This window comes from Hippoglossus stenolepis, chromosome 13 (assembly GCF_022539355.2).
Source record: "Hippoglossus stenolepis isolate QCI-W04-F060 chromosome 13, HSTE1.2, whole genome shotgun sequence".
Lineage (NCBI taxonomy): Eukaryota > Metazoa > Chordata > Actinopteri > Pleuronectiformes > Pleuronectidae > Hippoglossus > Hippoglossus stenolepis.
This window is the reverse complement of record NC_061495.1, coordinates 11327786-11340237: the sequence shown is the minus strand read 5'-3', so window position 1 is coordinate 11340237 and position 12452 is coordinate 11327786. Positions and strand designations below refer to the sequence as shown.

Below are 12452 nucleotides of genomic sequence, written 5' to 3'. Positions count from 1 at the left end.
TAAAAGACACAGATCATCCAATAATGTGATTCATTTTTTAATTTTTGTATTTTTTTGTACTGATTTATTTTGATTTATTATAGTCATTTCAATTTTGTATTTGTTGATGCCACATGTACAGAATTGTACTGGGTTGAAAATCTGAAAAACCTATAATAAGTTAAAAATATAATCATCGCTCATGAAAAAATAAATAAAATAAATAATAAAAAAATGATTAAGGCTTTCACTTGAAAAAATATTCTCATGGTTACATCACATTAACTTGGTAACAACAGGTAAGAACATTAATGTCTCAAAAAAAATCCCTAGAGATTTTATTTTGAAAGGGCTTACAGCTGAATGGCCTTGCAGATCTCCTCGGGCGCCTTCCCCACTTTCCTCAGCGTGATGGCCAGGTTCTTTGCCCTGTTGGATTCCAGCAGGGTCACCTTGCTGGGTCCCTTCTGGATGATCTTGTGTTTGCTCAAAGTGATGTCAATGGACGGGCCCTGGGCTTTCGTCTTGAACATCTCCTCGAACTCGTCCACGTTCAAGTCCTGAAAGATGTCAACAAAGAGTCACATGCACGTTGAGGCCCCGGACATGGACATGGCTGAACAACCGACGAGTGAAGGGAGACTCTTTACCTCCAGTATCCTCTCATCATCGATCTCATTGAAGACGGTGCCGTTGATCTGGTTCGGTTTAAGCGCGACCCAGTTGAAGACGGGCATGCGGAACTTTGTCTTGATGGGTTTCTTGATCTTGACGGCTACACAGGGCACAGACGAGTTAGCACAGTGTGAATGGTTATCTTACCATCAGAGAGAACACACACACGCACACGCACACGCGACGGGGTGGATGGGTATCTGAGGTCTGTGACACACACGGATATGACTCCTAGTTCTGTGTGAAGTCGAAAAACAATCCCACATCTTTTTTTTCCCCCAAGCAGAGTGAAGCCTCTGTGCTCGGGCAGGGGAATAAGGCCAAAGCTTTTACCTGCACAGTAAAAGGTGCATATGGTGAGGATTTCCTTCCTGGCCAAATGACAAACTATTCATTTACAGAGATTAAAACTATTAGTAGCCGCCTGACGTGATTCATTGAGGCTGAGAGCTGAGATGGCGTCCTGATGAGGTGTCAGCAGGGACAGAAAGTGACTATACTATAAGTATTTCCGCTATACTTATCATTTATTTTCATCAGCATACCACAGCAGGTCTGTGTCTCAGCATGCAACCAACACTCAAGATGTGGTGATCACAAATTCACAAACACACACAGTCACAACACCACAGCAAGGTGTGAGGGTAAATCATGCAAAAGTTTGAAATATGGTATTTTATATGTTTCTTTCACCGGTGTGAATCTGTTGTCCTTTGATTCAAAGACTTAAAATACCATTTTTAAAACTTGTGGGAAAGGAAGGGAACAGGGGGGGGCGGTAAATCACCAAACATGACAGGTATAACCTACAGAAAAGTTTGATGGGTCCCTCTGGTCGGCAGAAAAAAGAAAGAATCAATTCGAAGACAGGTCAGTAAGAAAGTGGTAGAAGTTAGTGAGACGCACAAATCTCATACACACACAGATTTGACTTTATTACTGATCAGTTCTCCTCATCTGAGCAGGAGCAGCAAGTTTTAAAGCATAAAAACATAATGGAGCAAGAGGAGTTTCACTGTGAAGCAGCTGCAGAAAGTGTCAGCATTGAAATTAACGGAGGACAGTGGTCAGAATACAACTGGATTTCCTCACAGCTCTAACGAAGCAGGAAAAGCTGTTGCATGAGCTTCTGCTAATCTGATATTTCTGCCCTTTCTGATGACTTAAAGAAAGAAGCTGCTAGGCCCACTGTAAGAAAAGGAAATATATGTTGTGTATCGTTCCTTACCGGCCAACCCAGAGTTCATGATGACGGTGGGCGTCCCACAGCCGGGCAGTGGTGGAGCCATGGGAGGAGGCGGAGGAGGCAGAGGGCCTGAGCCTAGTCCTAGGGGTGGAGGAGGGGGTGGAGGAGGCGGTGGAGGAGGCGGCGGAGGAGGCGCCGCCATTGTCGGAATGGCCAATGAAGGTCCGTTTGGCACTAGGAGGGAGTAGAGATGGGAGGGTCAACAAAAACAAAACTGATGTTTGGACAGTCGAGTTATTTATAATAAAGTTGTATTATTTTTTACACAGGAGTAAAATCTTCTTTCTACATGTTAATATGTTAGAAAACTTGACTTATATTAAACCTACATGTGCCGTTCACTGGCAGTGGAGGAGGAGGAGGTGGTGGTGGCGGAGCAGGCGTGCCCGCTGCAACGCCTACATGGTTTGGACTGACAGCTCCAATTGTTCCTCCGATCACGCCGCCCGGCACGCCCAGCACGCCTTCCACGCCGGAAGGCGGCGAGGGCAGGATGGAGATGTCCCCGTCTCCCTTCTTGTGGATCTTGATGGTGCCCTGCTTCTCCAGCTCGTGGATCTTCTTCTCCAGGTTAGAAGATCGCTGGATGGCCTCGTCCTTCTCCTTCAACATCTGCCGCAGGGAGTGAACCTGCGAGCTGGTGTCTTTGTAGACTTCCTGCGTGAGGAAGAGAAAGAGACAAAGAATTTAGAAGAGCCAAATTCCAGAACAAAGGATAGAGAAATCAGACACCAGAGAGTGGAAATCTGAAAAGTAAACATGTTAACAACAGTTTATTGTAAGACGACTTGATTCTTGGATTTCACAAGTAAGAAAATGACAACTGAAAGAGTCTGACCCTGATGGATTCAAGATCCTTGTTCCTTTGCATCAGCTGCTTCTCCAGCTCCACGATCTTGGACATGGCCTCATTCTCCATGTCCTGCAGCTTCTCTGTCATCTAGAAAAACAACAACGAGAAAGAGGAGGTTACACAGTGACACAAAATCACTGCAAAGGCCCCATCCAACGAAGTATGTCAAAGCAATCCAGATATATGGCATTTAACATATATTTCTCCAGAGTAAAACACACTGTGAGGACTTATATAAAGTCTTGGCCTGTGGTTGACAGCGGACACATTAGATCATTGTATATTTCATGCTGAGAGGGAACTGAATGATGACAAGTAAATGTGACAGGAGCCGCACACGTATGCCCAGCACCCTGTCAATTCACGGTGCCATCAACATCCTGACATGTTGGATGTTAACTTGTCGCCTTTTGCAAGAGAAAAGATGGATCTTCACACAGAAATATAAACAGACGTGGGCTCTCACATGAGACATATTCTCCTCCAGCTCCTCCACCCGCTCCAGGGCGGCGTTTTTGGTTTCGGCATCCTCCAGGAGGGCTCCCACATCAAAGACGTTATCCAAGTACGCCTGGATCTGCACCTGCAGCTTATCGCTCTCTGTGTGTTTTAGTTTCTGGAAAACAAAGAAATGGCGTGACAATCCGAGCAAAGCAGCCAGGGTAGTGAGAGTGGGGAGGTATTCAGTTTTCTAGTCCGCAAGCATGAGGTTGACGCTGTCGACTCCGAAGCCAGCATCGATCTCACCGCTGCAGCGAGGCGGGAGACGAGGATTTACAGAGCTGACTTTCTGAAGCCCTTATTGACGACTCAGGGCAGCCGGGAAGACAACACACCGCACGCTCTGGACTGTTTCTCCACACATCGTCTCTCAACTCACGTCCAAGTAGTCGTCCAGGCACAGCTTGGTGAAGTCGAACTGTAGATGAACCCTGAAGTTCATGTCCTCCACAGAGTGCACGACAATGTTGATGAACTGCATACATGCCACCTATGGAATATAAACACACAATAAAGTCAGTGGATGAGGACACACAGTAACCATAGGCTTTCTGAATGGTATTGAAACACTTGTACACATTAAATGGTGATCAAAAAATAACAAAAAATGTTTTATGGCCCAAACGGCTGAAAATACAAGTTAAAAAGAGTTTGTACAGAGAGGTTTGAGTTTTTCTAAGACTCTGAAATGGTTTCATACTGATTATCACATCTGTTGTTTTTTTAAATATTGATTCCTTGAAGTTGGGTGTATAAATCCAGATGATTGTGTTTACATATCCGGAAGAGGAGCTTATCTGGCTCATTAAAAGGAGTGAAAGAGACAAATGAACAAAAATCATCCAGTTTAGCTTCATTGGCTGCATTTAAGGAGGCTGCATGAACAGATAGAGAGGGATCTCTTCATAGGGTCTCTACACACACACACACACACACACACACACACACACACACACACACACACACACACACACACACACACACACACACACACACACACACACACACACACACACACACACACACACACACACACACACACACACACACACACACACACACACACAGACCGTGGCTTAATGAACTTCACTGTAAGAAGCTCAGTCGTCTCGTGCGACATGGCGGCTTTGACAAAGTCTGTTTGCTTTAGTGTTGCTGTCAGACGACGACTTGTGACAGAAGCTCAATTTAAAGTCCTATTGAAGGTCTATTTAAACACAGTGTCTGTTGGTTTTCACTCACACACAAACACACATACTGTGAACATCCCCCACTTAAAAGGATATAGAGATAAAAATCCTGTCTGAGTTGGCTCTTTGTTCCGGGTGTCTTTAAATTCTTATCAGCCAGGATCATTAACATTCCTCAGCTTCGACACAACAGGTCTGTCGCGGCTTCTTTGCTTCGGGTCACTGCAGTGTGACGTTCTGCACTGCATCACTAGCTTGTGCTGCAGAAGCAACATTTTTCTCCTTATCAAACATTTGCAGACACATGCAGCAGTATTCAAATTATTCCAAGTATCTGTCCTTCTTGTCACATGGTAACTAAATCATTTTTGCAGCTCCACGTGCCTGTCCTGCCCACTACAGTTGCTGGAACACTGCAGTGCTTTGAACACTTGGCAGTGGTGAAAAATAGCAAACGCCTTGATTCTGGATCTCTTGAGCTCAAAAAGACTCACAAACCACCTGCGGTTTGCCTAGTGATGTACGAGGGAGAGCAGGGCAATCACACAATCAGTAATCATTAGGATTGTGTGTGTGTGTGTGTGTGTGTGTGTGTGTGTGTGTGTGTGTGTGTGTGTGTGTGTGTGTGTGTGTGTGTGTGTGTACATACCATGAAGTCAATGTTGTTGTCCTCGTTCTTGAAATACTCCATTAGCTTCTCAAACCGCTGCTCCTCCACACATACCTGCAAAGCAAAGCACATCACCGGATTTAAAGAGGTGAAGAGAGGAAGAAACAGCGATCAATGCAATCAGTCAAGTGATTTGCATTAATAACACCCGCACCACCTACCTCGGATAATTTACAGTGATTAAGCCATAATTGACATGTGATTTAAGTCTTAATATCTAAGATGTCAGACTTACACTAACAAACTAATCACTGCACCCTCAAGCATCACTAGGATTAAAACAAGCGTGTGCTACTAAGAGAGATGAGGGCGTTTGTTGGTGGCTTATAGAGAGCTGGCAAAATAAAAACCCAAATCCTGGTGACACTGTTATCTCAAAGAAAGTGATGTTTGTTGCTACACACAATGTTTAGAGTGATAATAACTATGTTTAGTGATTCACCAACTACCGCTGAATCATTCTTTCATTTTATATTTATACTGTCTATGTTCAATATCACTTGTGATACGAGGAAAAAGTCTTCATTTCAGGCTACCTGGCATTTTAGAGGGGGAAAAGAGAGCCACACAGCCCTGGAGGAAACAGCCTCTTTAGTGGAAAATGAAATGTTTGGTCGTGGTTGACTGTTGACATCGTGTGATATTCATACGACATTAATTTCAAGATTTTGGATCCAGAATGAGTGGAACTCCTGCGAGCACGGGTTCTGCTTCCTGGTTATTTCCCCCAAAAAATGATTCTCGTAATATTACAGCTTTTTCTCATTAAATTATGACTTTATTCTCAATAAATTTCGACTTTATTATCAAAATCTCCCAATCCCCCCCCCTAATATGCCCCTAGTCATACTTTTTGTTCTGTCAGTAAAAGCCTTGATGAATGTAGGAGACAAAAAGAAAAAACATTGAGAGAGATTTTTTAAGAAAGAGGTAGAGAGAGCCAGCGAGAGTTGCCTGCAGTTCAGACAGGTCACGAGGAGGGCAATGAGGGAGATGGAGCGTGATAAAGAATTGAAGGGGAAGGGAGGAATAAAGTGGAGGGGTGCGTATCCAAAAACCTCTGAGTAACAACCCAGAGCCTCAAGCCTCCGCCCTCGGCCCCTTCGTCCAACTTCTGACTCGAGATTATCAAAGCGTCTTGGCAAACTAAATCTAATAACATAACATTTTAGAGTCAGTAAGAAAAAATACAGAGCGCAAGGTCATCCTCACGCTTTTCCAGCAGCCGACACAACAATGATCATTTCTCTACCTTCATGTCATTAGACGAGCTGCGTTCTCTCCCTGAGCTTTATTCTCCCACTAATGTCAATGCCTCTGAGAGCAACACTCAATATTTCATTCAGTGGTGTAAATATTGCATTAACCCGCAGTCGGCCCATGTTTGTGGGCCGGATGCAACAACCCGGGGCTGCTCCATCACACAACCTCCCACTCTTTTTCCGGGAGTCAGAATACCTCTTCCAGACAGACATGGGTCAGGGGGAGGTTGTCTTTAACATTTGTTTCTCTGCTATACTCAGCTTTGATGTGTCTGTCAAATCCACCTCTCACACACACACACACACACACACACACACACACACACACACACACACACACACACACACACACACACACACACACACACACACACACACACACACACACACACACACACACACACACACACACACACACACACACACAGGTTATGCGGCTAAACCGGTGTCTGTAATCTGTTGTCAAAGTGCTCATTCGTAGATGCTACTGTTTTGCAGCGGCGAGGAATTTGCCAGGAGCATTCCTCCAGCGCTGAGTCACTGTTTGAAATTACACAGTTAAAATGTAATGACATATTCGTCTCCGTGCAGCACCTACCTCCTTAAAGTTGTCGAACGCAGAGAGAATAATTTCGTGGCCTCCTCTCACGAGACAGACCGCCGCCAGGAGCTCCAGGACCAGAGCTTTAGTTCTGTGAGATGAGGAGAGAATAGAGGAAGTGATGGTGAGTAAATTACAAGTGTCGGCGCTGCAGCTAACGGAAAACACAAAACATTTGTTTTCTACCAACACTGAAACTTTTATGTAAAACTGATCTACATGTGTTTATTACAATGAATGTCCTAGAATTTTACAAATGTGGAGGAAGAATAGGACTGGGCAATAAAACAATATCAGTAATTACCACAATATAATTTTCATCAATAGCAATATAACAAAGGTTCAATATACTGTACATCAAATATAATGCTTATATATTGTGTAAGCACAGTGAGGAGGTATAACAAATAATTGATCAAGCTCAGTAATATATTTTTCTGTTTAGAATCACAAACTTCATCCAGGAGGGGGGGAAAGAAATTTATAATAATGTGACATCATGATATCACTATCGACTGATATGAACATTTATATCTTGATATAATTTTGGGTGATATCATCAGGCCCTAATGAGTATTATAAAACTTAAATATCCTGACACACTGACACCAGGAGGTGTGAAAAATAGTTTTGTTGTATCAGAGCATCGAAGGTGATAGAGCTCCACATTTTAATCCTTTGGATTAAGTAGCAGGTATGAAATATTAATACTTGGGGCCTAATCCGTGTGTGTGTGTGTGTGCGCGCGCGCGCGCACGCACGCACACACACACACACACACAGGACAGAGTGTGTCCAGCCTCTGGTTCATTCATGCAGGATTTCTCTGCCTGGATGAGACTCCATGTGACAGGTGATGCAAAGTGGTTTCACATTCATTTTTGAGGGAATCCTTAGGCCCCGGGCCATGAAGTGGAAACACACCAACCCACACACTTTCTCTCACACACACAGAGAAGTGAGTCCTTCTGGTGGCTGCCTCACTAAGCAGCTTGTGTGTGCCAGCGGTGGCCTGACCCGTCTGTCGGGATGAATGTGCCCCAGAGCAACAACACTCTGGATCAGACTGCAGGTGCACTGAGGCTGACACTGGACTGTTCCCTTTTCAATCTGGGTCCAAGTTGGACAAATGTTTGGATCTTTTTTGAAATGTCTGCTCTTGGGTTTATTTTTGAACTTCTGGTTTGAACTTACCTGGGGTTTTTATTGTTGAGACTTAGTGCAATTTCATTCACAGCATGTGGGTGTGACATGACCATGTTGAAGCCATACTGGAAGATGAATGAAAGGGAGGAAGACAGAGACAAATAAGCTGATTAACAGTGAAAAGGAGACACTGAATGAGAAATAAGTGCATTCTGCTGCATAATAAATGAAATATGAAGAATAGGCAGTGGAAAGAATGTAATTTGTTCCCATTAGACAAATGTGCTTCAGTCCAAAGGCCCAGGACGTCCAGAATGCAAAGGGTTTACCTGGTAGTTCATGATCGCACGCAGGCACATGATGCAGACGTGGACGTCGTCTTTTTTACAGACCAGTCTGGAGTTTTTCAGCGTTCGCCGGCTGGGCAGAGTGTTCGAGCTGAAATCCAAATTATACAAAACACAAAAACAAGTGAGTGAAAAGAGGAAAAAAACAACTAGTTTACTAAAAGGAGGTTTCAGGTCTACGACCATCTGAACAAAAACAAGAAAACAGATGCCATTAGTGAATGAGCCCTTCACATAAGGGAGGCTATTAAACCGCCACGCCACCTTACACACACACACACACACACACACACACACACACACACACACACACACACACACACACACACACACACACACACACACACACACACACACACACACACACACACACACACACACACACACACACGAGCCATATAATCTACGGCTCTCTCAAAGATATCACTTACAGCTTACACAATAGGAGCCAGTCATTTGCATGCATCGCAGTGATTGTGCTGTGAACAAAAACAAGACCTTTTACTCCCGCTGCAACTCACAACTCACAATCAGAGAGAAACAGTGGAGCAGTAGAATTAATGAATGATATGTTGAGCCAGTCGGAGCAAAAAAAACAAACAAAAAACCCCCAGTTTATTTTCAGACTTATGTCACGAGATTCAAATACCAGCCTCGGTACTGGGGGAGAAATGTGTCTTCAGGCTGCTGATAGACACGCTGATTCGTGTCAGCTCTCCGGTGCCTGAAGGCTTTATTTCTCTGAGTCACAACGCTGTGTGTGTGTATGTGTGTGCGCGCGCATGTAAGGAAGAGGCAGCAGTTTTGTGTCAGAAATGGTAACACACTCATCTGTAACTTGAAACGAAATGAGTTAAAACAGTTGTAAACGTGAGTCATAACCAAAACAAACTGTCTTGAAAATGGTCTTTGTGTGTCTACATTGTGTCATCGGCCAGTTGCAAAACAAGTTCCCTGATATAAATGCATTTAAATCGTTCATGAGACACTTTCTGATACAAGTCATTTCTTCATCTCCTGCTGAATCAACATCCAAACCAAGGTGTGGCACGACCTGGAACAAATGACTTTAGGATCAAGTGACGAATCATTTCTTAATCGCAAATAACAAACTAATGATTACAAAAGACCGGACTTCTGTAATGCCTCAACCTGCTTTGACTTGTCGGAAATTAGTCAGCTTAACTTTTATATAAACACATTAAACACCACAATGAGAATTTGATATTTTTATCCGTTTAATGAGAAATACTAATTTCCTTAATATTTACATTAGATTTAGTTTAAGAACTAAGGACAAGCAATAATATAACATTTTTGAAGCAGTGGATGGTGAGAAGTATTGAAAAGTTTTGATATACAATTCAAAAAGATTAGGATGAACAAGTCCGGGTGAAATTTGAATCCCATGTTTGTCTCATTGTAACTGTAATGAGCACCAAGTTGGAGGGAAAAGACGAAGTTATGTTCTGTGGATGAAGTGAAATGAATTTTCATTTTCACCGAGTAGGAAACATTCCACGACACATGTGCGTTCAATCCAAAAAGCTGCCGGCTAATTTTCTCAAAACGACAAGAGCATAATGAACAGATTACAAACACCACCACAGAACATCACACACTGACGACTACAACAAAAGGTTGTAAAACACAGACAAACACGGCTACGGGTTTTCTTTCTATCTCTGTGCAGTTCTACAGGCGTACCGTTTGATTTGAGAGCACTTTGGACAGCTCAGCGTGCTTGGTGATCTTCAAGGTGGCAGTTTGAAGAAGACACATACACACAAAAGTCTTAATTTGAAATCCAGTTATTAATAAGTTCACGTTATTCTAATTCAAAGCTCATCTAACAGCAGCATAAAGGACAAAGATTCTGTATCATGGACAATAGGACTTTTAGGAATTATTAAATCACTGAGACAGTGCTTCTTAATAAGTGCGACGTCTCTTGTTAACCAGGAAAATACATCATGCATCCAAAATACAGAAGATATTTAAAGGGAGCCTAATCTATCGGTGCTGGTTGTGGACTAGAATTCAGCTTTTTACAGGACTTCTGCAGAAACTAGGCAAGCTTCTGCACAGAATGGCATTTAGGGAGCCACACAAGCAGCACACAGGCACAGAGGAAAGAACAATGAGTGCAGAAAATCCATTTGCTCCAAGCAAAGAAGAATTCAGTCTGAAGGGCGGGAGGGGAGGCTGGCAGTACAAATAATTCACATCCCCGACACAGACAGAGGGACAAATAAACTGGGCACCGCTAGCAGAGAGGTATAAAGTACAATGAGGCGGGGGGGGGATTGTGTGTGACTGTATGTGTGTGGGGAGGGAGCGGGGATGGTTGAGGCTGCACAAAGCTCGCTGTGAGCCAGCGGAGCGGAGCTGAGACCTGCCTGCTGTCGAAGACGGGCAGACAGTAGAGGAGATGACTATGGAGGAACACGAGGACAGAACAGAGGAGACAGTCAGCCTCAGTGAAGACACTGACCTGTTACACTTTACTGCACACGCTCAAGTCATGACACAATGCTAACAGATGCAGGCAGCAGACGGTCATTAGTGAAGTCAAGGAGGAGTAAATGGCCATTTGACAAATTATCATGATAATAGATATATTTCACTGGAGTGACATAGACATAATAATATAGACATAGATTATATAAATAACAGTTTAATAAACTCCTTGGATATTAAAAAAGTTAACGTACATAAGCTACAGTGGACTAGTTCAGTAATTCAATGAGTATGTTAAAAAAAACTCGGGATGTTCAGCTACAGGTCTCAAGGGAAAGTTTCCATGAATTACAATAAACTTACAGCTGCGGCTTGAAATAGAGAAGATACCAGTTTTATCAATGTCTGGTAAAGACCACAGACTGTTTATAACAACAGACGACATGACAGCTCCCATAAGTGAAGCCAAATCGTCTTGATTGCTCCCTATTGGCTAGCACCAGTATAGATCATAAACCCTGCCTCCTCCGTGTTAGCAGATGGGACACGGACCAAACTAAAAAAGGCAAACCACATGTAGAATACATTTTTCTCAAAGACGTTTTCTGTCATTTTCGATATTTCTTGTCACACAGGTTTCTGGGCTGAAACATCATGACTGACAGATGAGTCTAACCTCCGATTGGTCGAGTGTGTGTATCGGCAGGATCTCTAATCCGCTGCTCCACACAACGCTCATTACTGCACAGACTCTGGCTCCGAATGACATTAAAAGCGCAAGATGGCAGCATCCGTATCCCGGATATTTTGGCTTCATTTAGAAAACTTCCAGCCTCCAAGTCATGTATTAAAGTGTGAAATATGTTTTGTCTGTGCTTCATTTCCTAACTTTTACTTACTTAGCAAAAACATAGTCTTACTTTCGACAACTACGACAATGAATAAAATTGGCTGACTATCATCATGCATGGATTTCATCTTCAGCAGACATGTGCTTCGTTGAATCAATAGCGGCCTTTGTGTAGAATGTCTTAAAGTTATCCTCGTCAAACAAATGGATTAGAGGTCGCAGAAGTCAGAGCGAGGGCTGTACCGAGACATCAATGGAATGACAGGGAGGATTAGAGAAATAAAGCACAACTGAATAGGATTTGTGCTACAGAGCGTATATTAGCATGGGCTTATGAATTAACTGCTGTGAAATATTTCGTGCTCAGGAAGTTGAGTTAAAATGGGCTGTGTGCTGTTCATAACAACAAAACAGGAAAAAGCCATTCATTCCATTGAAGAGATTTTTCCTTCCGCTGCCATCATCTGTCACAGGGAAAATCAGTGTCCATCATGTGTCACAGTCATGTGCAGAACCAGCCCGAGTCTGACAATCCAAAAATAAAAATAAATCCAGACAAACAGTAGTCGCATGCTCTGGCCGAAATGTGCCTTAAGCCATTTAAAGTCTTACAGACCTCATGACTGTACCAACGGGCTGCTGGCATCATATGAAATGTGTGGCTTCTCAAAA

The 12452-nt window shown here is 43.2% G+C and overlaps 1 protein-coding gene across 15 annotated transcripts in view; it reads right to left on the bottom strand.

Moving 5' to 3' along the window:
• fmnl2a (formin-like 2a) overlaps positions 1 to 12452 on the bottom strand; it is a 53183-nt gene that overhangs the window by 9250 nt on the left and 31481 nt on the right. For 5 of the 15 annotated variants that reach the window (XM_047342744.1, XM_047342742.1, XM_047342748.1 and 2 more), the window contains exons 7-19: positions 10178 to 10222; positions 8453 to 8561; positions 8172 to 8248; positions 6975 to 7068; positions 5094 to 5168; positions 3634 to 3744; positions 3220 to 3369; positions 2739 to 2840; positions 2230 to 2557; positions 1883 to 2074; positions 1465 to 1485; positions 630 to 754; positions 337 to 539 (exon numbers count right to left, since the gene is read on the bottom strand). In XM_047342744.1, coding sequence (XP_047198700.1) covers positions 337 to 539; positions 630 to 754; positions 1465 to 1485; positions 1883 to 2074; positions 2230 to 2557; positions 2739 to 2840; positions 3220 to 3369; positions 3634 to 3744; positions 5094 to 5168; positions 6975 to 7068; positions 8172 to 8248; positions 8453 to 8561; positions 10178 to 10222 — 1632 coding nt within the window. Of the gene's footprint in view, positions 1 to 336; positions 540 to 629; positions 755 to 1464; positions 1486 to 1882; positions 2075 to 2229; positions 2558 to 2738; positions 2841 to 3219; positions 3370 to 3633; positions 3745 to 5093; positions 5169 to 6974; positions 7069 to 8171; positions 8249 to 8452; positions 8562 to 8901; positions 8952 to 10177; positions 10223 to 10869; positions 10906 to 12452 lie in introns of those variants that run through there. The other 10 variants (XM_035174038.2, XM_047342747.1, XM_035174033.2 and 7 more) reach the window with 5 other exon arrangements.